This window comes from Phascolarctos cinereus, unplaced genomic scaffold, assembly GCF_003287225.1.
Source record: "Phascolarctos cinereus isolate Bilbo 61053 unplaced genomic scaffold, phaCin_HiC Scaffold_9;HRSCAF=440, whole genome shotgun sequence".
Taxonomy (NCBI): domain Eukaryota; kingdom Metazoa; phylum Chordata; class Mammalia; order Diprotodontia; family Phascolarctidae; genus Phascolarctos; species Phascolarctos cinereus.
In genome coordinates this window covers 113627111-113647922 of record NW_027556402.1, presented here as the reverse complement: position 1 = coordinate 113647922, position 20812 = coordinate 113627111, and the positions used below count along the sequence as shown (strand labels likewise).

The following is a 20812-nucleotide window of genomic DNA, read 5'->3' as shown; positions in this document are numbered from 1 at the left end:
CTAGAAAGAAGCAAGCCAGCCAGCCTAGTCTCATCAGCAGAGACTTCTCCCATTCATCTGAATGAAGGAAGCTGGTTTCCTCTAGCCACACACAGAGGGAGACAGACAAACAGGGCCTAGGTTTCAAACCCTGACTCTCTTGGGAAACACAAAGATGAGAGAGATACTGCCCTCCAGACCCAGATCTGAATGGACAGGTCTTAGGGATGATACATGACTGACTCAGATGAGCAGACAGCAGGCAAAGGACCCCCAACGCTGTGGGTGTGGAGGTCCTTGGTTTAACCAATTTTGCAAGCCTTCTTGCTGAGGAACCCCTACGTTTCTTGGTGATCACTTGCTTAACATGAGATAAGGAGAGACAAGGTTAGATGGCCCATGCCAGACCTTAACTGCTGTGTATCTTTATAACCTATTCTGGTGCTTGAGGAGGAGGGAGCTGGCAAATGACGAGGGCCTTTCTCAGCAGCATCTCTCCCACTGGTGCCTGAGCATCCACAATTTCTCTGTTTTCATAGCTCCCTCCCACTTGCATGATGGAGAGATTTTTTTTTTCCTTTTGTGGGGGATGGAAGTCTTGCTTCTGCCAACATCCACCAGCTGTCAACTTCTCAGGTATCTCTACGGGGGTGTAAAAGTAAGGGCAGGGAATCTGGGATGCAGGGTTGACAGTGGAAAGTTAAAAAACCTTTCAAGAGAAATCTTTTTGTTTATTTTTTTTTATTAGTCCACCTTTACGTAGCCCCCTTTAAAGGGTTTGTTAAAAGATGCTTGTAAATCATTTTACATTATCTCATTTGATGTTTACAACAGTGCTATGAGGTAGGCACCATTATTATCCTTTTTTAATTTATTTCAGATGAAGAAGCTGAAGATCTGAGACATGGGGTGATTTTATCCACAGTCACATAGCTAATGAGTGTCTGCAATGATATTTGAATCTAGATCTTCCTAAATCAAGTCCAGCACTCTATTCACCGCACCATATTGCCTCCCTGAAATCCTTTTATTTCTAAGAATTCTAATTTTTCAGGAGAGGTAGTGGGACGTAATGAAAAGAACATTGAGCTAGGAATTAAAACATGTGAGTTCTAGCTCTAGCTGCATGGCCTTGGACTTCCCCAAGGAAGCCCAACCTCTTGGGACCTCACTTTCTTCATTGACCAAGCAATCGACATCCATTTACCAAATACCTCCAATGTCCCAGACATTGTGGTAGGTGACAAAAGAGGAAACAGGCCTTGCTGTCAAGTAGGGCTCACCTATGAGGGAAACAGCATGTACATATGTAAGCATGTACAGAAAAAAGTACAAATAAACACAAGGGAGATAAAAGCAAGGTAATTAAAGAGGGAGGGAGGTCACTCTGAGCTGGGGAGATGAGGAAAGGCTTCATATAGAAGCTGGCACTCGAGCACGGTCCTGAAGAAAGTGAGGAAGTATCTTCCAAGTCTGGGGGATGGCTGCTACAAAGGGATGGAGATGGGAGATGAGGTGTTATGTGTGAAGAACAGAGAGAAGTCCAATTTGGCTGGATTGTAGGATGTGGGAAGAGGGGCAAGGAGAGAAATGTACGATGAAGCTAGATTAGAAGATCAGGGCTGGGTTGTTAAGGGCATTAAATGCCAGATACAATAGACAGCCATGGAATTTATTGAGTAGGCAAGTGACACAGTCAGACCTACACTTAAGGCAAATACTTTGGTAGATGTGCGGTGAACTCGAGCTGAGAGAGATTTAAGGCTGTGACACCATTTAGGAGGTCACTGTAATAGTTCAGGTGGGAAGTGATGAGAATGTGTGCTGGAGGGATGACTGGGTAAGTCATAAGAAGGGATGGATGTGGGATTCTGTAAAGGTAACAGTTACAAAATTTCATAGCTGATTAGATGCAGTGAGTAAAGGAGAAGGCTTAATGGTATGTAATATTCTGTTTGATTATCATTATATTTATGTTTCTTGATATAATACCAGACTTTTGAAGATTAAAAAAAACTTTTCTAACTGATTAACTAGGGAGGTTGGAGATTATCTACACTTAGAACCTCATAAAGTCAATTCTACATATTAGATGAAATACCTCTGTATGTAAATTACTGTGCTTATGTTGGCATCTCAGATCCTCAGTGCTTGTGTGACTCATGGATAGAGCATTGGGCTAAGAGTTGGGAAGACCTGAGTTTGAATCCTTCTCTGATACCTGCATGTTATATTAACCTATCTGAGATTCGGTTTCCGTATCTAAACAACAGGGATGAAAGGCAATATGGGATGGAGGCTGTGATATTAACCTTGGAGTCAGGAAGACCTAGGTTAAGTCTCTACCTCTGACACATACTGTCAAGTGAACACAGGAAAGAAGTCATGTTGCCTCTCAGTTCCTCTGCATAACTCTCTGAGACTATAAACTATAGACAAGTGGCCTAACTTGTACCAGTGAAGGGAGTTTCCACTCTTGGAGTTCCCTATATTGATGAATTATAGGTCTAAAAAAAATGTGTATTATAATAATAGCAAGTGTAGTGCTTACCCTATATAACTCTTTGTAGCATGAGGGATGTGAGATGTTATTATGATGCTGCTTCTGTGGTTCTCCCACCCCAGGGTTCAACAAATACCTTCTCTATGAAACATACCTGGCCATCAGTGCTAACAGAGCCACCGCAGGCTGTTAGGAGTTCTGACATGTCATAGTAGTTGTTGAATTCCCAGAGGCAAGCATCAAGATTAAGGTTGTGGTAAAAGCGGAGGGTCTGGGCAGACCTCAAAGAAGTGTTATACTGGTAGGGTAATGTCTCGCCGATTATATCTGTGCTCCTTGTATATTCTGTGATGAAACCATGCCTGGTCTGGATCTCACTGTAATCTAGGAGGTTGGAACACTTGTGGTTGCCCACCCGAGTCCCATCAGGGCTCAGCGTCAGCTCAAAGTTGGACAGAGGTCGGGTGGAGATGACTGGCAGCATTCCTGAAACATGATACAACGTGGTAAGCTTGGCAGCATCAAATGGGAAAGCAGACGGAGAGGGGGAGGGAGAATCAGGGTTTTAGGAGAGAGATGTCTTAAGTAGGAAGGAATTAGGTAACCTGAGTTTGTGACTTCCTGTTTTGCCACTGAGTTGGTATTTTTGGTCATTTTCTCTTTGTGACCCCATTTGGGGTTTTCTTGGCAAAGATACTGGAGTGGTTTGCCATTTCCTTCTACTGACTTGGTACATGACTCCTAATAATTCATTTGTCCTCCTGGTGAATAGAAATTCTTGCCTGTAAAGTGGGTGCTCTGTTGCACACTAGTATGGACCTTACCATCCAGGTGAGGCATCCTCACAGTGAGCTTGATCAAGTTGGCATAATCAGGTTCATCTGGCCCAGTATAGCAGATCCTGGCTGAGAAGGGTTCGGCTCCTACTGCTCCAGGTATACGTGGCTGACAGAGGCCTAGGGAAACATAAACTCATGAGAATGTAAAGGGGATTGGGAATTCTGGGAAGATGAAGACAGAAAATAATGCATGCAGATTTATGCAACCCAGTGACTTCTATCTACATTCGACTCTTGAGGATTCCTGGTTTAGTTTGGGAATTATCTAGGCCTTCTACTTCTACTTCTATTTGCTTCTTGTCCAAGCTATCATTCATTAGCACCTCTGCCAGAACAGAAATGCAGGTAAAGGAGAAATATTGTCCCTGTAGTTCCACTTCCAGCTGTGATGAAAGGTTGAGAGAGGGAAGAGTTGGAAGCTTTGTTTAAAATGAAAACTGGAGCTAATAATGGTGGTGCTAATTCTTCAATACAGAATTGGCTCAATCAGTCCTTTAAGAGGAAATGGAAAGATGAATTTAAATCAATTTGCTCTCTTTCATTAGTTGTTTGGTGCTTTGTGCATGGTAGATATTCAAAGCAAGTTTGTTGGATAGAATTGGTGTCTTTGGACCACTTTGCCAGCTTCTCCTTTACCTTCTGAAGTTCTCCTATTGACTACAAAGGAATCTGTTAATACAAAGGGAAAAATCATGATGGGAGACCATAGACAAATACAATTACCCATGCTCTGAAGTTCAGGCCAGAACATCAGAGTAGCTCTAATAAGATGAAATTCAATAGGGATAAATGTAAAGTTAGGTTGAAAAAAATCACCTTCACATGTATAAGATGAAGGCAGTATGGCTAGATAGCAGCTTGTCTGAAAAAAGATTGGAGGGTGGGGTAGGTTTAGTGCACTTTTGAGCTCAATATCAGCCAACAGTGTGATATGGCAGCTAAGAATATTGGTGACTCCAAGTTCAGCACAAAAGGTCATCCCTGGACATGTTACTCAATAATATCCTGAAGTTCCTTTCAATCCTGCGACTTCATGAAATCACATATATATATATATATGTATACACACACACACACATATATATATATTCATACCTATACACACACACACACACACACACACACACACACACACATATATATATATATATATGTAGGTACCTATCTATCTATATCTATCTACCTACATATATATATATATATATATATATATATATATGTATACACACACACACACATATATATATATTCATACCTATACACACACACACACACACACACACACACACACACACATATATATATATATGTAGGTAGATAGATATAGATAGATAGGTATTCAAATGATTGACTAGGTTGTTCATTTATCTAAAGTGATTGGAGAACAGGGGTGTTCTATTCAATCAACAATTCTGGTAAAAAATGAGTGTGTATACCACACCTATGCTACCCATTTTCAAAGAAATGAAACAGGCACAAGGTCATCTTTGACAATTTCAAGGGTATTTCAGGGTCTTGAAGATCTTATGGCCACCATTACGAAAATGAGTTATTGTACATCAGAAGGCATAGGTGAATTGATACAGAGTGAAATATAGAGAACTAGAAGAATCTGCACTAGCACTACAACAATATAAACAAATGAACAAAAAACTGAAAGGAAGTTGAACTCTGAGTAACTGTAATGACCAATGATGGTCCCAGAGAAGAGATGATGAAACATGTTTTTCACTTCAGTAGAGAAGTGTGGGAATAAGAATGTAGAATGCTGTCTACACTGCCAAATGTAGCCACTCTATCAGCTGGGTTTGCTTAACTGGTTGTGTGTATTTTTTTCCTTTTCTTTTTGTATAAGCGAAGGTTCAGTGGTGGTGATAGAGAGGTATCCAGAAATGATTGTGATGTAAAAATAAAAAAATTAAAGTTATGGAGTGGTACTGTAGATACAGAAGATGCAAGATTGGTTTGGACCTGTGTCTATCCACTATTGCTTTGATGAGTAAATGCCTGACATCTTGTTTATTAGTCATTTGTTTCTTTTTCAGCATAGAGGAGGCAAAATGGACAAATGCACAAAAACAAAAATCTGAGTTATTGGACCTTTTTCTGGATGCTTGAAGTTTAGATAAATGGCAGGTTACAATTATCTTCTACATGTAGAATCCATTTGACACATACAAGCTCTCAGAGAGTTCAAGGATTATAATTTCCATAATTCCCTCTTCTTAACAGGGAGTCCTGGGATCTCCTATTGTACTACGGATTACTTATTATTATTATTATTATTATTATCATAATCATCATCATCATCATCATCATCATCATTAGTTTTGGTGAGGCAATGGGGTAAAGTGACTTGCCCATGGTCACACAGCTAGTAAGTGTCAAGTGTCTGAGGCCAGATTTGAACTCAGGAATTCCTGAATCCAGGACTGGTGCTCTATCCATTGCACCATCTAGGTGCCCCATAAAATGATATGCACTTTTTTTTTTGGCTTTTTGGTGAGGCAGTAGGGGTTAAGTGGCTTGCCCAAGGTCACACACCTAGTCAGTGTCAAGCGTCTGAGTCTGGATTTGAACTCAGGTCCTCCTGACTCCAAGGCCAGTGCTCTATCTACTGCACCACCTAGCTGCTCTGGATTACTCTTTAGGAGCTTACCACTCACCATCTTCTTTGCTGACAGTGACGACTGAACTCAGAAGTTCCAGCCCCACATCGCCACTCGTACTAACCGCCTGTGCGGCACACTGTACCCTCGACCCAGCTCGGAAGTAGATGGAGTCAAGGGTAATAGATTTGGTGTTGGTGAAGAAAGTGCTGGCATCTATTTCTTGCATGGGACTGGTGACTCCATTGCTGCTGGCTGGAGCACCGACCATCCATCGATACAGAGTCAGGGTGTCATTAATGTTTTCCACTGTGCAAATGGACCCTGTCTTGTCATAGTCTGAATATTTGGAGTTGCATGCCTAGAATGACAAAGAGAAAAAGTGGAGAGAGAGAGATGCAGTATATCTTGAATTTATAAACTGTTGTGTATGATTTGTATACTCATTTATTTATAAACTAGAACTTATTGCCAAGTTCGGAGCATACAAAGAAAAAAAAACCACACACAGTCCCTATTTTCTAGGAGGGGCAACTAGGTGATGCAGTGGATAGAGTGCCAGGTCTGGAGTCAGGAAGAACCCTCTTGCTGAGTTCAAATCCAGCCTCAAACACTTACTAGGTATGTGACCCTGGGAAAGTCACATAACCCTGTTTGCCTCAGTTTCCTCATCTGTAAAATGAGCTGGAGAGGGAAATAGAAAACCACTTCAGTATCTTTACCAAGAAAACCCCAAATGGGGTCATAAACAGTCAGACATGAATGAAATGAGATTATGAGATTATGTTCTATTGGAGGAAAATAAATAAAAAAATATATAATGTTAATACAAAGTAATTGGGGTGGAGAAGGCATTAGGGAGGGCCTCATGGGTAATAACATTTGAGATTAGCATGTATGTGCGTATAACATAAGCTAGTCTACATTGCAGACATTCAAAAATATCAAGTCACTTAAGCAACATAGAACTCAGGCATTAGAGTAATCATACAAATTAGCACGTGCCAATAAACTGAAGGCTGAAATTAACTAGGACGGGCCTAATGGAAATCAGGTTATGGGTGAGTAGGAGTTTTAATAAAACAGAAAATTCAACTGAGAACTTTTTCTTTAAGCAACTGATGCTTAGCCTATTGCAATGGCATCCTAATTAGTCCCTTCCCCTTCCAATCCATCTCTGGCAGCAGCTGCCAAAATTCTGTCTTTTTAAGTGCAGGTCTGACCATGTCACTTCCCTATCCAATAAACTCCAGTGGTTCTGTACCGCCTCAGGGATAAAACAAACACTCCTCTGTTTGGTTCTTAAAGCCCTTTACAACTTGGCCCCATCCGAGGTTTCTAGCCTCATTAGACATTCCTCACTCAAGGCCCAGCCAAACTGTCCTTTTCTCTGTTTCTCCTGGGGGCACTGTATCCCTGTTTTCATGCCTTTACATTACCCGTTTCCCAGGTGTGGAACGTTCTCCTTCTTCACCCCCACCTCAGATTCTCTGTCTTCCTTCAAAGTACAGCTTAAACAAGTCAAGTCAACAAGCAATTCTAAAGTGCCTGTCATTTGCCAGGCACTGTGCTAAGCACTGCAGGTACAAAGGCAAAACCAACAACAACATACCAATCTCTGCTTTCATAGACCCTAATATGAAGCCTTTCCTGATCCCCTCAACCGCCCTCTCTCCTTTATTACCTTCACATTTAACCTTCTTGTATTTACTGCATATACTTATGCATGTACATGTCATCTTCCCAACAGGATGTAAGCCTTGAGAGAGGGATTTTTTTCATACTTTGTATTTGTATCTCAAGTGCCCAATACAGGGCCTGGCACATAGTAGGTGCTTAATAAATGCTGGCCTGTTTAACTGATTGACGCTTCTTACTTTCAGGTACATCATACCTCTGGCACTGATCAGTATGGGAAGCAAAATAAATAATAATAATAATAAGTAATAGTAACAATTATGATAGCTGACATTTATATAGTGCTATAAAGTTTGCAAAGCACTACATATTAATGACCGCATTTGATTATTTCAAAAGACCCTTTGGGTGGACCAATAGATTTTTCTAGCACAGGGCAGGGCTCAGGGTAACAGGTCGTACCGTCACACACACAACAGGGTAGCCAGCTGGGGGGCTGGGTTTCTCTTTTGTTGAAGATGTGTCATCGTACAAGAGGAGTGAGACCACTTGGGGAATGGCTGGAAAGGTGACATCTGCAGCACTGTCCATTTCTTCGATGTACACAATGGCTTTATTCATCTGAAATATAGGATAAGAAGGACTGTTAAAGGAAAGACTTTTCCAGAAGAGCAGAGTTGGCAAAACTAGAATCACAGGAATGATTCTCCTTAGTTTTTCATTCTAATTTTCCATTGCTCGTCTGCCTGTTTTGTTTGCTCACATTCTGATTTGAGTGGGCTACATGGGGCCACACTTGGTGGCTCCAAGTGTTAAGAGCCTGGATGCCCAGAATTTCACTGGAGTCATCAGTATATACAATTTATTTCTTCTTGCTTATCAGGGACAGGTGCAAGAAAACCACCCAAAGATGACCATAACTGGGACTTTCATTTTTGTGTCCTCTAGTCAGGAAAGAACCATAGGACTGTGAAATTTCTCCTAGGAATTACCTTTATTACTTCTCTCCAGAAAAAGATCATACCTAAAGCACCTATATAGTAAATAAGCTCTCTTCCTTATTCTACTGATCTTCATGGATATTAATTCTTCAAGCTCCCTCAGTCACCTGTCTGAGTGATTAATAATACTCTTGGTAAAGAATTCTGGTTATGATGTGGAGTTGTCCTGTGGAACAGTGATGGGCACATAGTAAACACTGAATAAATGCTTGTTGTTTAATTGATTGATGGTTGAGAGATTAGACTTGTTCTGCTTGGCCCCAGTGGGCAGAAATGAGAGGAAAGAGTGAAAGTGACAAGGAGGCTAATTTAGATTTGACAGCAGAAGAAAGTTTCTAAGAATGAGAAATAACCAAAAGTGGATTGGGCCATCTTAGGAGGAAGTAGGTTTCTCTATTCTAATGTGTAGAATGAGTTTATTTTTGGAAATGACTAGTATAAGATTATATTTTCCTTTTCCTTTCTTTCTGTATCTCTGCCTCTTTATCTCTCCCTCTGTCTCTTTCTTTCTTTTTCTCTCTTTCTTTCCTTCTTCCTTTCTTTGTTCCTTTGTTCCTTCCTTCATTCATTTGTTCATTCTTTTTCCTCCCTCCCTCCCTCCCTCCCTTCCTTCTTTCCTTCCTCCCTCCCTCCCTTCCTTCCTCCCTCCCTTCCTTCCTTCCTTCCTTCCTTCCTTCCTTCCTTCCTTCCTTCCTTCCTTCCTTCCTTCCTTCCTTCCTTCCTTCCTTCCTTCCTCCCTTCCTTCCTTCCTTCCTTCCTTCCTTCCTTCCTTCCTTCCTTCCTTCCTTCCTTCTTTCCTTCCTCCCTTCCTCTCTTCCTTCCTTCTTCCCTCCCTTCCTTCCTTCCTTCTTTCCTTCCTCCCTTCCTCTCTTCCTTCCTTCTTCCCTCCCTTCCTTCCTTCCTTCCTTCCTTCCTTCCTTCCTTCCTTCCTTCCTTCCTTCCTTCCTTCCTTCCTTCCTTCCTCTCTTCCTCTCTTCCTTCTTTCCTTCCTTCTCCTCTTCTTTCCTTCTAGGGATGTGGGAAGAAAATACAATTGATTCAATATTAATTCAATTTATAATTTAAAAAAAATAACACTTTAAAAAAGAATAAAAAAGAAAAAATTCAATAGAAGTCTTTAAACAAATGTTAGATAACCAGCTATCAGGGAAGTTCAGGAGAGGTAAGCCATCTTGTTTTGGAGGGGGAAGTTTGGAGATAGATATAATATACAGATTGAAGCAGCAAAAGGTATCTGTCAGTCAATCTAGCTGGATCTATGGGGCAGCTAGGTGGCATAATGGATGGAGAGCCTGTCCTGTAGTCCTAGAAGACTCATCTTTCTGAATTCAAATCTGGTCTCATACACTTATTAGCTGAGTGATCCTGAACAAGTCACATAACCATTTCCCTCAGTTTGCTTGTCTGTAAAATGAGCCAGAGAAGGAAATGGCAAATCACTCCAGTATCTTTGTCAAGAAAACCCTGAATGGGTTAGGCATGTCTGAACAACAACAGCTGGATTCATATTAATTTCCTTTCCCCTAGTCTGGATCAAAGGGCCTGATCCAGCTGGCCTGCACCTCTTGTAGAAGGGCTCTTGTTCAGGTGTGCTGAGGTCTCTTATGTTCTGTGATTCTCTGAAGAACATAGAGAATAAACTGTTACATTCACAGTTTTTATTTCTCATATGACTAAAACTATTCTCCTTTTATATATACCTCCAGAGCATGCTGACGTTCAGTATAAAAGTAAGCTTCATGTTACCCCAAACTACTGGTGAATGAGATTTCCTCATTACCTGGACATTCAGGTTAACAGATTGGTCAATCAACCAACCCACTGAGCAATCAATCAGAAATATTTGGATAAATGTGCCAGGCACTGTGCTAAATGCTGGGGTTACAAGGGAAGGCAAAAATAGTTTTCTGCCTTCAAGGAGGTTATATTCTAATGGGAGAGACAAGATGTATAGAAATAGGTGCATGAGGAAGCCAAGATGGCGGAATAAAAGCAGCCACTTGCTTGAGCTCTCCCCCAAACCCCTCCAAATACCTGTAAAAACTGGCTCTAAACAAATTCTAAAACAGCAGAACCCACAAAAAACAGAGTGAAACAGAAATAGGCACGTAAAGATATGGAGAAGATAGAAGGTCATCTTTTTTTGGGGTCCCTGAAGAAAGATAATCTTAAAGGGGAAGACTGTAGCAGCCAGAAGTATCAGCAAATGTTTCCTATAGAAGGTGGCATTTGGATTGAGTTTGGAAGGAAGCTAGGGAAGCTAAGGTGTAGAAGTGAGGAGAGAGAACATTCCAGGGATGGGAGACAGCCAGAGTGCAAAGGTATGGAAATGCAAGATAGACCATCATATGTGAGGAACAGTATGTAGGCCAGCATGGCTAGACCACAGAGTGTGTGGGAGTAAAATAGTAGACTAGAATGAAAGGCAGGGATGAGGTTGTCAAGAGAGTTTTAAATGATTTTAAAAAATTTTTAAAATTAAAAAATTAAAAAATTAAAAAAATGTTTTGTAAATGACTTTTTTTAGAGGCTTTTATTGACTAGAGGTAATAGGGAGCCATTGCTTTCTCTATACCAAGCTATCCATCATCTCTATCTCCTTCAACACCTAAAACTTGGACTTTACCCGTGGAACCACCATAGGCTCTGACTGGTGAGCTTTCATTTTATTCTGCCCAGGTTAGTCCTCCAATTCACTTTCAGGTCATTACCCTCCCCATTCCCAGCTCCCCTTTATGTGCTGGTTTTTTTTTCTCTGAACATAAGCTTCATGAGGGCAGGAACTATTTTACTCACTTGTAGTTCTATCCTCAGCATTAAAAACATAGTAAGAACTTAAAAAATGCTGTCTACATAGAGTACAGGTGGTAGTGATATGATCAGACCTATGCTTTAGGAAAATCACTTTGGCAGCTGAATGGACTGTGAATTGGCATGGGGACAGACCACCAATTAGAAGGCTGTTGCAATTGTCTAGTTGAGAGATGATGAGGGCCTGAACTAGCGTGGTGGCTCTGAGCTTTGAGAGAAGGAATTTCTAGAAGGGATTTTGTGGTGGCAGAAATGATAACATTTAGTAACTGATTGGATGTCTGGGATGAGTGAGAGTGAGGAGTTTAGGGTGACATCAAAGCTGTGAACCTCAGTGACCATATATACCATGTAGGGATCCCATCTTATCAAAGAATTAAAAGATGTCTCTCTCTCCCAGTCTCTCTCTCTCTCTCTCTCTCTCTCTCTCTCTCTCTCTCTCTCTCTCTCTCTCTCTCTCTCTCTCTCTCTCTCCATATATAGTCAACAGTAAAATTTTGCTAGTCACAACACACTCATTTTTTCTTTCATATAATCATTCTCTCACAATCTTAATTACATTATAATGACAGTAATTAAGGCATGAGCTGCTGTTTCTCTTGTAGGATGCAGAGATGAATGGATCAATTTGATTGGTATTGGGGAAGCCAGATTCAGTATTTTAATGACTAAAGGGTTAGTGTGATTTGCCAAACTAGGGTTTTAGAAGGTGTCTTTGGGCAGCAAATGGCAGTGACCTGTATCTCCGCCACCATATTTTCATCTGGTTTCAGGTGCACTGTCAATGCTTCTCTCATTTCTCTTATGCCATCATGTAAGACTTCAATTTCTACAAAGTGTTCAGTTTCTCCTTCCTTGAACTCGATATCTGAAGAGAACAAAAAGAAAACAAAATTAATCTTTATTCCAAGCTCCCTCTCTTTCGATAAGCCTGGTCTATTCATAACATATATGAATTTATTTAAAACATTTGGGAAACTGAGGCCCAGAAAGATGAAGCAGTCTGTTGAGTTCATACAGCTCGGCAGTGGTAGACTTGGGACTAAAACTTAGATCTTTAAACTCCCAGACCAGACCCAGTACCGATCCTCATTCCATTTAAGGTCCATTATTTCCTCCTCCTTTTTTTCTTGTTGCCCAACTCCTTTTGGAAATTCATTGCTCCTTAGCAATGGTGGAGAAACTAAGGTCAGTGACAGGAATCAGGCATGAAGGGCATGCATAAGTTATCTGCCTGATGTCTTAGAAAGAGCAGTGAACTGTAAGTCAGAACATCTCACTGGCTGTGAAATTGTGGGCAAGTCACTTAACAGCTCTCAATTTACCATCTGTCAAAAGGGGGACAGAAGGGCAGCATGGTGTAAAGGATAGAGACCCGACCTCTGAATGAGGAAGATTTGCATTTAAATCCAGCCTCACAAACTTCCTAGCTTGTGTGACCCTGCGCCAGTCACTTAACTGCCACCTGCCTCAGTTTCCTCATCTGTAAAATAGGGATAACAGCACATACCTAAGGGCCCTTCTGAGGATAAAATGAAACAATATTTGTAATCTGCTTTGCAAACCTTAAAGTACTATATAAATATTGTTGTTACTATTATTATTAATATCATTATCAGCTATGTAACCTTGGGCAAATCACTCAATCTCTCAGAGCCTCAGATGCCTCTATAATTACTAAAAGAGATTCTGAGCAGGTGCTAATTTGTATTTGGAGAGGGAGGGAGCATCCTATGCCATTGAAAGCGTACATAGAATTAAAAAAAACAAAAATGGGATGATACCTGTGTTACCTATTTCATAGTGTTGTTGTAAGCCTGAAAGTATTCTAGAATTTGCGTTATTATTAATTGTTGCCAGCTCTAGGGCCAAAACTCACTGTATAAAATGGAATCTTGGCATGACTTGTGGATTTGATTTAATTAACCACCTCTTTTTGAAAACTTGCTTGACCTCTCTGGGTTCAGTTTCCTCATTGATAAAACAGAGGTTGACCTAGATGACCTTTAAGGTCCTTATGTTCTAAATTTTTGAGCCAATGATCTTATTATGATCGTTATTATATTATATCATTAATAATAAATTAATTAGTATTATTATATCATTACATATATGATTAGATATAATATTCTATATTCATTATTGTATTATTACATACCATTTATCATTAATGACAAATCAATATCATTATATTACTGTATATTTATATATCATTATGATGATATCATTCTTCTTGAAGGAAGTCAAGGAATCGAAGGGGCAGAGAAGTGAGGAGGAAGAGTATGCCAGTTGTGAGGAGAGCCAGTGTAAAGGCATGGCGATGGAGGGGGAGTGCCCTTATGTGGGGAATCACAAGGCAGGCCAGTGTAGCTGAACTTTTGAGGAGGGGCATCCTTGCGTTATTAATGATGCAAGCATGCATGTTTGGCTTGCTCACGACTTGTTTTCTCACCTTTAGACACAGGGTTATAGTCTTCCCCAGAGGTTGCTGAGCCATCCCTCGTGTGGGTCCTCACCACAGACACTTTGGAAGTGTCCCCCAGGCGCACCACTGGGATTCTGAGCACAGCCGTGTCCCCAGGGTGCTGAGGCTCCTGGACACTGTACTTGGCTTTGGAGAGCTTGATCACTGGCTCTGCAAAGGCAATGAAAAGACAATACCACTTGTAGAGTCTCGCCTTAGGACATGAGGTTGATCCAAAAGCTAGGCACCAGAAATGGAAAGAGGATATAAAAATAGAAGCATAGCCTATCTGTCTTTAAATTCCCATCATAGTTTTCAGGCCTAGGGATTTTGCAAAGTACTTGCAGATATTTTCCATTAGATTCAAGGCTTCCAATTTCTAACCCTTGAACTGACTTCTGGGTGAAGTTAAGGGCCATTATTTTCTTGACTAATGCAGCACATTTAGAAAATGCTACCATGATGACTCTGCTCTCCTCCTGGTTGTAAGTGATAGCCTAGCTAAGTTACCCATTTATTACTAGATCATTCTACCACTTATGCAGTGGTGGTGTGTTGATTCCAGGAATTAGGTGTCTAATACCCAGGCCAGCCCATTTCAAGCAGCCTCACTGAGGCTGTTTGCGATTACAAACAGATCATTCTGTGGTAACTGTGACAAAATCATTTGGATTGTCACTGGTAAATGTATTTGTGTATATATTTGGTTCCACTTGGTTCACCCAGCTTCAAACATCATTGGGGTCCTCTTCTACACAAATGAGCTTGCTAGGTACAATTGGGAGAAATTTCAGGGGGAAAATCTATAGAAATCCTGGCTCCTTTGAATGAACTGAAATAATTTCCCCAACAAAAATGGAAATAATGTCCATTTTGGATTATATTTTTGGATTTAGGAAAGCCTCTGACCAAATACTTATCACTTGGCAGTACCCTAATGCCCAGGGCTGATAAAGATTTAGTTCATGATCCACAAAAATTGTAAGAGGCTAAAAACTCACTGTCTTCTTCATCCTTGACCATGATCAGCATTTCTTTTTGCTCTCCAACTAAGGCACCAAAGGCAGAGCTGCTTTTTGGGGTGCCAAGTATGAGCCTGAACTCTTCCTCTTCTTCATAAATGGAATCATCTTCTAAGGTCACCACACAGGCCTTCTCTGTCTCTCCTGCACAAAGCCAGAACAGAAACAGCTGCATAAAATGCCATGGAAGGTATCCAATAGAAGTAATTGAGAGCTACCCATGATAACACGCAAATAAATTTGGAGCACAAGAATAGACCTTTGAAAGTCATGGATGTGAGTCCTACTACCTTAGCTATCTCATCAGCTTGTGGGTACATTTTTAAACTATTGCTCAAGTAATTTCTTAATGATAATGATAATAATAATAATAGAATTTTACTGATAGGGAAACTGAGGCAGAGATTTTTTTTTTATAAGTGACTTGCTCAGGGTCACACAACTAGCAAGTATCTTAGGCAGGATTTGAACTCAGTTTCTTCCATACTCCAGGTCCAGCTGTACCACCTAGTAGCCTCTGTTATAAGAATTAGATTACTGGACTCAGACATAGGGTTCAAACCCAGGTCCTCTTTCTCCAGATGCAATGCCTTTCTGTTCTTTCCATTAGACTCTGCCATTTGGCTTTCTCTTTTATGCTGACTTTTGCCATAATTGAACATAAAATGTCCAAGCTGGAAGGGACTATAACAATCATTCAACCTCTTTATTTTATACATGAGGAAACCGAGGCCCAGAGGAGAGAGGTAACTTTATAGGATCATAGACTTTGAGCTGGAAGCATCCTTATTTCTATTTAATTCAACTCTGTAATTCTACAGATGAGGAAACTGAGGCCCCTTAGGTGAAGTGATTTGCCCAAGGTCACACAGGAAGTTAGGTAACAGGGCTGAGATTCAAACCTAGGTAATCTGATTCCAAGACTGGCACTGTTTCTGTTGTGCTGTGTTTTTTTGTTCCTCTCTCCCTTAGTCTCCTTTTTCTTTTTAATTCCTTGTACTCACCCCTATTTCCTTTAAACCCAAGAGAGGGGTGCCTACATTCTCCTCAGTAGTTCCTCCATCCTTTTCTATTGTGCCTGCTCAAGGTCCTCCACCTTCTATCACTGTCTTCTCAATACCACTTAGCACCCCAGGAGGATCCCAACTCCCATCCTTTCAGAATGCCCCATATTCACCTTCCCTCATCTTCTCAACATTTTACCATGGTTCTACTTGTACCTATTAGAATGCCTCAGAATCCCTGTCTCCCAACCCCTTAGCATTTTCCATTTTACTTTCCTACTCTTCCCCTCCCTTGATCTGAATGAGAACATTTTTATCGAGTTATATGCATCATATAACACTTTAATTATCCACATGTCCATGGGGCAATTGGGTGGCTTTAGGTTACCTCCCACTTTTAACATGGAAAAATTATCCCAACATGGAAATAAAATGTTGACCAAAAAATGCCGCTCTCCCAACCCAGAATTATATGGGTATATCTTCACTGGAGCCGAAAGCCCTTTTAAATACATTTTTTTTTGTTCATTCTCATTGTATCCCTATAAGATAAGAAGCAGCTGGTTTGGTGAGTTTTTCTTCCTTGAATTCCAGTTCCATGCAACTACATTATATGGTCCTGGGATAAGCTGCAATGTTGAGAAACTAGAAACAAGTCCTATAATTTATTCTTGATGAGAGTTATGAGGAGAAAAGAAATCAAAGAAGCAATAGCCTTGTTCAGCTTTAGCTGCCCTGGAACCTCATCACATACATGACGTCTGCCCCACTTCAAAGATATCCTTAAGATTGGCTGGTTTGTGTTTGCCTTTGATTAGCATATGTGCCTCCGCAAACTCTTTTCTGGCTAAAGTAATTACTTTTTCTACTATTCTCTCTCCAATATCATTTTTGCTAACTGGGGCAGTAAATATAGCATGTAATTCTCTAGATCAGAGGTCTCCAAAGTAGGGGCCCCTACTGTCTGAGGGGCATGGCATGGACCCTAGTGGGGCACTTGATTAACTAACTGGAAGGTGGAAAGATGGGTCACGTCCCATTCTTCCTGCAGTAAATCATGACTGTCTTGTTTCTAGCCACACCTCCTCTTTACCCTTTATTTATTGACATGACTTGTGATGTCACTGATCCTCTTCAAGAATGAAGGATGAACACCAATTGACATCACTCTACTCTTCTTCCCAGGGCTACGCAATCTATCAACTTCTCCTTTTTTTGCTCTGGAATGGTCCCTTCGGGCATTTATAACTTAACCATAGTGTAAGCATTCACATCATTAGCTATGCGATATCAACCTTCTCTTTGACCCCTCATTTTTTCCTCACTTCATCTCACCAGCTGCCGAAATCCATGTCCACAACATCTTGGATACGATCCCTTCTCTCTACTCATATGACCACCACTTCAGTTCAGGCCCTCATTTCAATCCAGCCCTTTTCTGAACTATTGCAATACGTTTTTGGTCTCCATTTTTCAAGTCTCTCCCATCTCAAATCCATCCTTCACACAGATGCCAAAGTGATATCCTTAAATATCAGGTCTGACTGTTACCCTTCCTACTCCATAAACTTCAGTGACTCTCTGTTACCTCTGGGGTAACATTTCAAGTTCTCTGTTTGGAATTTAGAACTTCTGGAACTAGCCCCTTCCTACCTTTCCAATCTTCTTTCTTTCTACTCCCCTCTATGCATTCTGGGATTCAGACATATTAGCCTACTTGCTTTTTTGGTCACACAACACTCCCATCTCTATGCCTTTGCACCAGCCATTTCCTAGGTATGGAATGCTCTCCCTCTCAACCTCTGACTCTTAGAATCCGTGGTTTCCTTTAAGACTCAGCTTAAGCAATACCTCTGCTGGGAGATTTTTCTTGGTACTCCCAGATGCTAGTGTCATTGCCTCTCAGGTTACTTTCCATCTACTCTGTATTTATCTTGCATATTATAATCTATATATGTTCTCTCTTCTATTAGAATGTAAGCTCCTTGAGGTCAGGGGCTGTTTTTGCTTTTTCTTTGTGGTTCCAATACATAGCACAGTGCCTGATACATAGTAACTGCTTAATAAATGTTTTTGAATGATTGATCTTTATCTCATCTTTTTAAATTTCCATTTTTTTGTTTTGTAATACAAAATTGTGTTTTATTTATTTATATTGCAAATAAGCATAAGTACAGTGGTATGTGTATATAACATAAATAAATAAACATGTATTTACTGGTGGTGAATACTCAAAAATTTTTTTACTGAAAGAGGTACACAATTTAAAAAGTTTGGAGACCACCTTTATAACCTTCCAACAACATTTATATGTATGTACATGAAAGATATTAAACCTGCATTTATGTATAATTTATTTGATTATACAGAATATTTATTATGTTGATGATTTTATTTATTATCCATATTTATTATGTATATTATATATATGCATTTGGACAGCTAGGTGGCGAAGTGAATAGAGTGCCAGACTTGGATTCATGAAGACTCTGTGAACTTTGTGAGTTCAAATCTGGCCTTAGACACTTAGTAGCTATGTGACCCTGAGCAAGTCACTTAACTCTGTTTGCCTCAGTTTCCTCATCTGTAAAATGAGGTAGAGAAGGAAATGGCAGACTGCACTAATATCTTTGCCAAGAAAACCCCAAACAAGTTCATGAAGAGTTGGACATGACTGAAACAATCGAACAACAACAATATATATGTTTATTTGCATATGTATATACACACAAACACATATACACACATATAAATATGTATATGTGTATATATTTATATATACACATAAGTACACACACACACACACACACATATATATATATATATATATATGTAAATATGTATTTCTCTCCTCTCTCTTCCCTTTACTTTGGTATTCAATATTCAATACTTTAGTATTGAGCAGCTACTCTGTGCTCCCTCTCGGATCAAAGTGAACCCAGAGTTCTTACGTGGAAGAAAAATGACAGTGGAGTCATCTGTGTTGGGCCTTTCCTTGTAGTCCTCTGTCACCTGCGCAGAGCCCTGGCGAGTATAGCAGCGTACTGTGGAGCTGTGGCTAATGTCTCCATTGCGGTAGATGATGGCTCTGACCTGCCCATCTCTTTCATTTCCCCTGTAGAAGGACTTCTTGAATTGGACTTTGGGTACTGGAAGAGAATAGCCCAAATATTTTCATTCGGAGGCTACATAGTAAAATGGTTGATCTCCTGCCACCAATCTTTTCAAGTCACTAAGAAAACCTCAATGTTTCATAAGCTTTTTATGCCTTAAAAATATAAGAATGCCAGTACAGTGTAAGCCCTTGGAAGGAAGGCATATTTTATTTTTGGCTTTATATTTCTAGTACCTAACATTATGTCTGGCACACAACACAGACTTAATAAATGTTTGCTGAATTGAAACAATTTTATGAAATGACATTTAAAAAAATGAATTCAGTCATCTCCCTGCCATCCCTGGTACAGGGGGAAAGGGTTGAATTTGGAGTCAGAGTACCTGGGTTCAAATCTAGCTCGGCTGTCACTCAGCCTCTCTGGGCCTCATCTATTCTACACATGACATTCCCTCTTTCCTTTCTGTGTCTCTGATAATAATCATATAATATAATATTTATATTATATAATCATATATAATATAATATAATATAATATAATATAATATAATATAATATAATATAATATAATATAATATAATATAATATAATATGATATAATATGATATAATATGATATAATATGATATAATATGATATAATATAATATAAAAAATCCCCTTCATCTGGAATGTACTCCCTCCATCCCCCCCCCCCAAACTCTTAGGTTCTTTTAGGTTCCAGCTCAAATGCTGCCTCATTTCCTCACAGCCCCTCCCTCAGAATCAAATTACCTTGGGTTTAGTTTGTTTATATATTGCATTTATCTATCCATGAACACGTTGTTTCCTCCAAATAGAATGTAAATTCATTGAAGGCTAGGACTCCATCATTTTTGTTTTTGTATCTAGTACCTAGGACAGTGCTTGGCACTCAGTCAATGCTTGTTGATTAATTTATTGATCTATAAAATGAAGGAGTTGGACCAGATTTTCTAAAGTCTCTTCCAGATCTAGATCTATCATCCTCTGGCCATGGTTTCCCAGCAGGAGATAAGGCACATTTTGGAGAACTATCTTTTATCTCACCTTTTATAGGAAACCTTTCCCAGCCCCTCTTAATTCTGGTGTCTTCCCTTTTTAAATTTTTTTCCTGTGTATAGATTGTTTGTGTATATTTGTTTGAATGTTCTCTCCCTCTTAGATTGTGAACTTCTTGAGGATAGGGGATATCTTTTGCCTCCTTTTGTAACCCCAGTGCTTAGCACAGTGCCTGGCAGATAGTTAGATGCTTAATAAATATCAACTGATTGATTGGAGAGGCATTTTTCCTCCTCCAGACCATGATAAATATGATAAATAATAACAACAAAATAGAAATAGCTGAATTTTTGAAATTATATATTTATGCTTTCTAGTTTCCTAAGCATTCCACATAATTTTGTAAACTGTGACTTCTTTGAGGATGGAAATGTCCACCAGTATGGTCTCTCTATATAAGTGAATATGTGTGGAGTCTGTGATATTATCAGCATTGGGTAACTTTGGGAAAGGGAATGTCCATTACCATGGAAGACCCCAGACTGTACAGTATGATCCCATACTGTAGCCTATGATTTAAAGTGCTTGGGGAATTATCTGAGTCCCATAGAGGTGAATTGATTTGCTCAGGGTCAAATGGCTAGTCAATGTCAGAGGACAAGTCTTCTGACCACCAGTGTAGCACTAGACACCTTCAAGGATCTGCAATTTTATCAGTGTGAGTGCTTCCTCCAATGAGGCAGATTAGAAGCCTTATGAGACAAAAAGGATTCAGCATAAAGTTAAAGTAACTGATTCAAAGTCAGGAA

At 39.9% G+C, this 20812-nt stretch overlaps 1 protein-coding gene across 1 annotated transcript in view; it reads right to left on the bottom strand.

Annotated features, from left to right (window-relative positions):
• Positions 1-20812, bottom strand: part of FREM3 (FRAS1 related extracellular matrix 3) — a 126326-nt gene that overhangs the window by 16213 nt on the left and 89301 nt on the right. Inside the window, exons 9-16 of the mRNA XM_020989941.2 lie at positions 18822-19019; positions 14846-15010; positions 13833-14015; positions 12118-12248; positions 8031-8189; positions 5988-6291; positions 3307-3438; positions 2637-2968 (exon numbers count right to left, since the gene is read on the bottom strand). Of these exons, the coding sequence (XP_020845600.1) occupies positions 2637-2968; positions 3307-3438; positions 5988-6291; positions 8031-8189; positions 12118-12248; positions 13833-14015; positions 14846-15010; positions 18822-19019 (1604 nt within the window). The remainder of the gene's footprint in view (positions 1-2636; positions 2969-3306; positions 3439-5987; positions 6292-8030; positions 8190-12117; positions 12249-13832; positions 14016-14845; positions 15011-18821; positions 19020-20812) is intronic.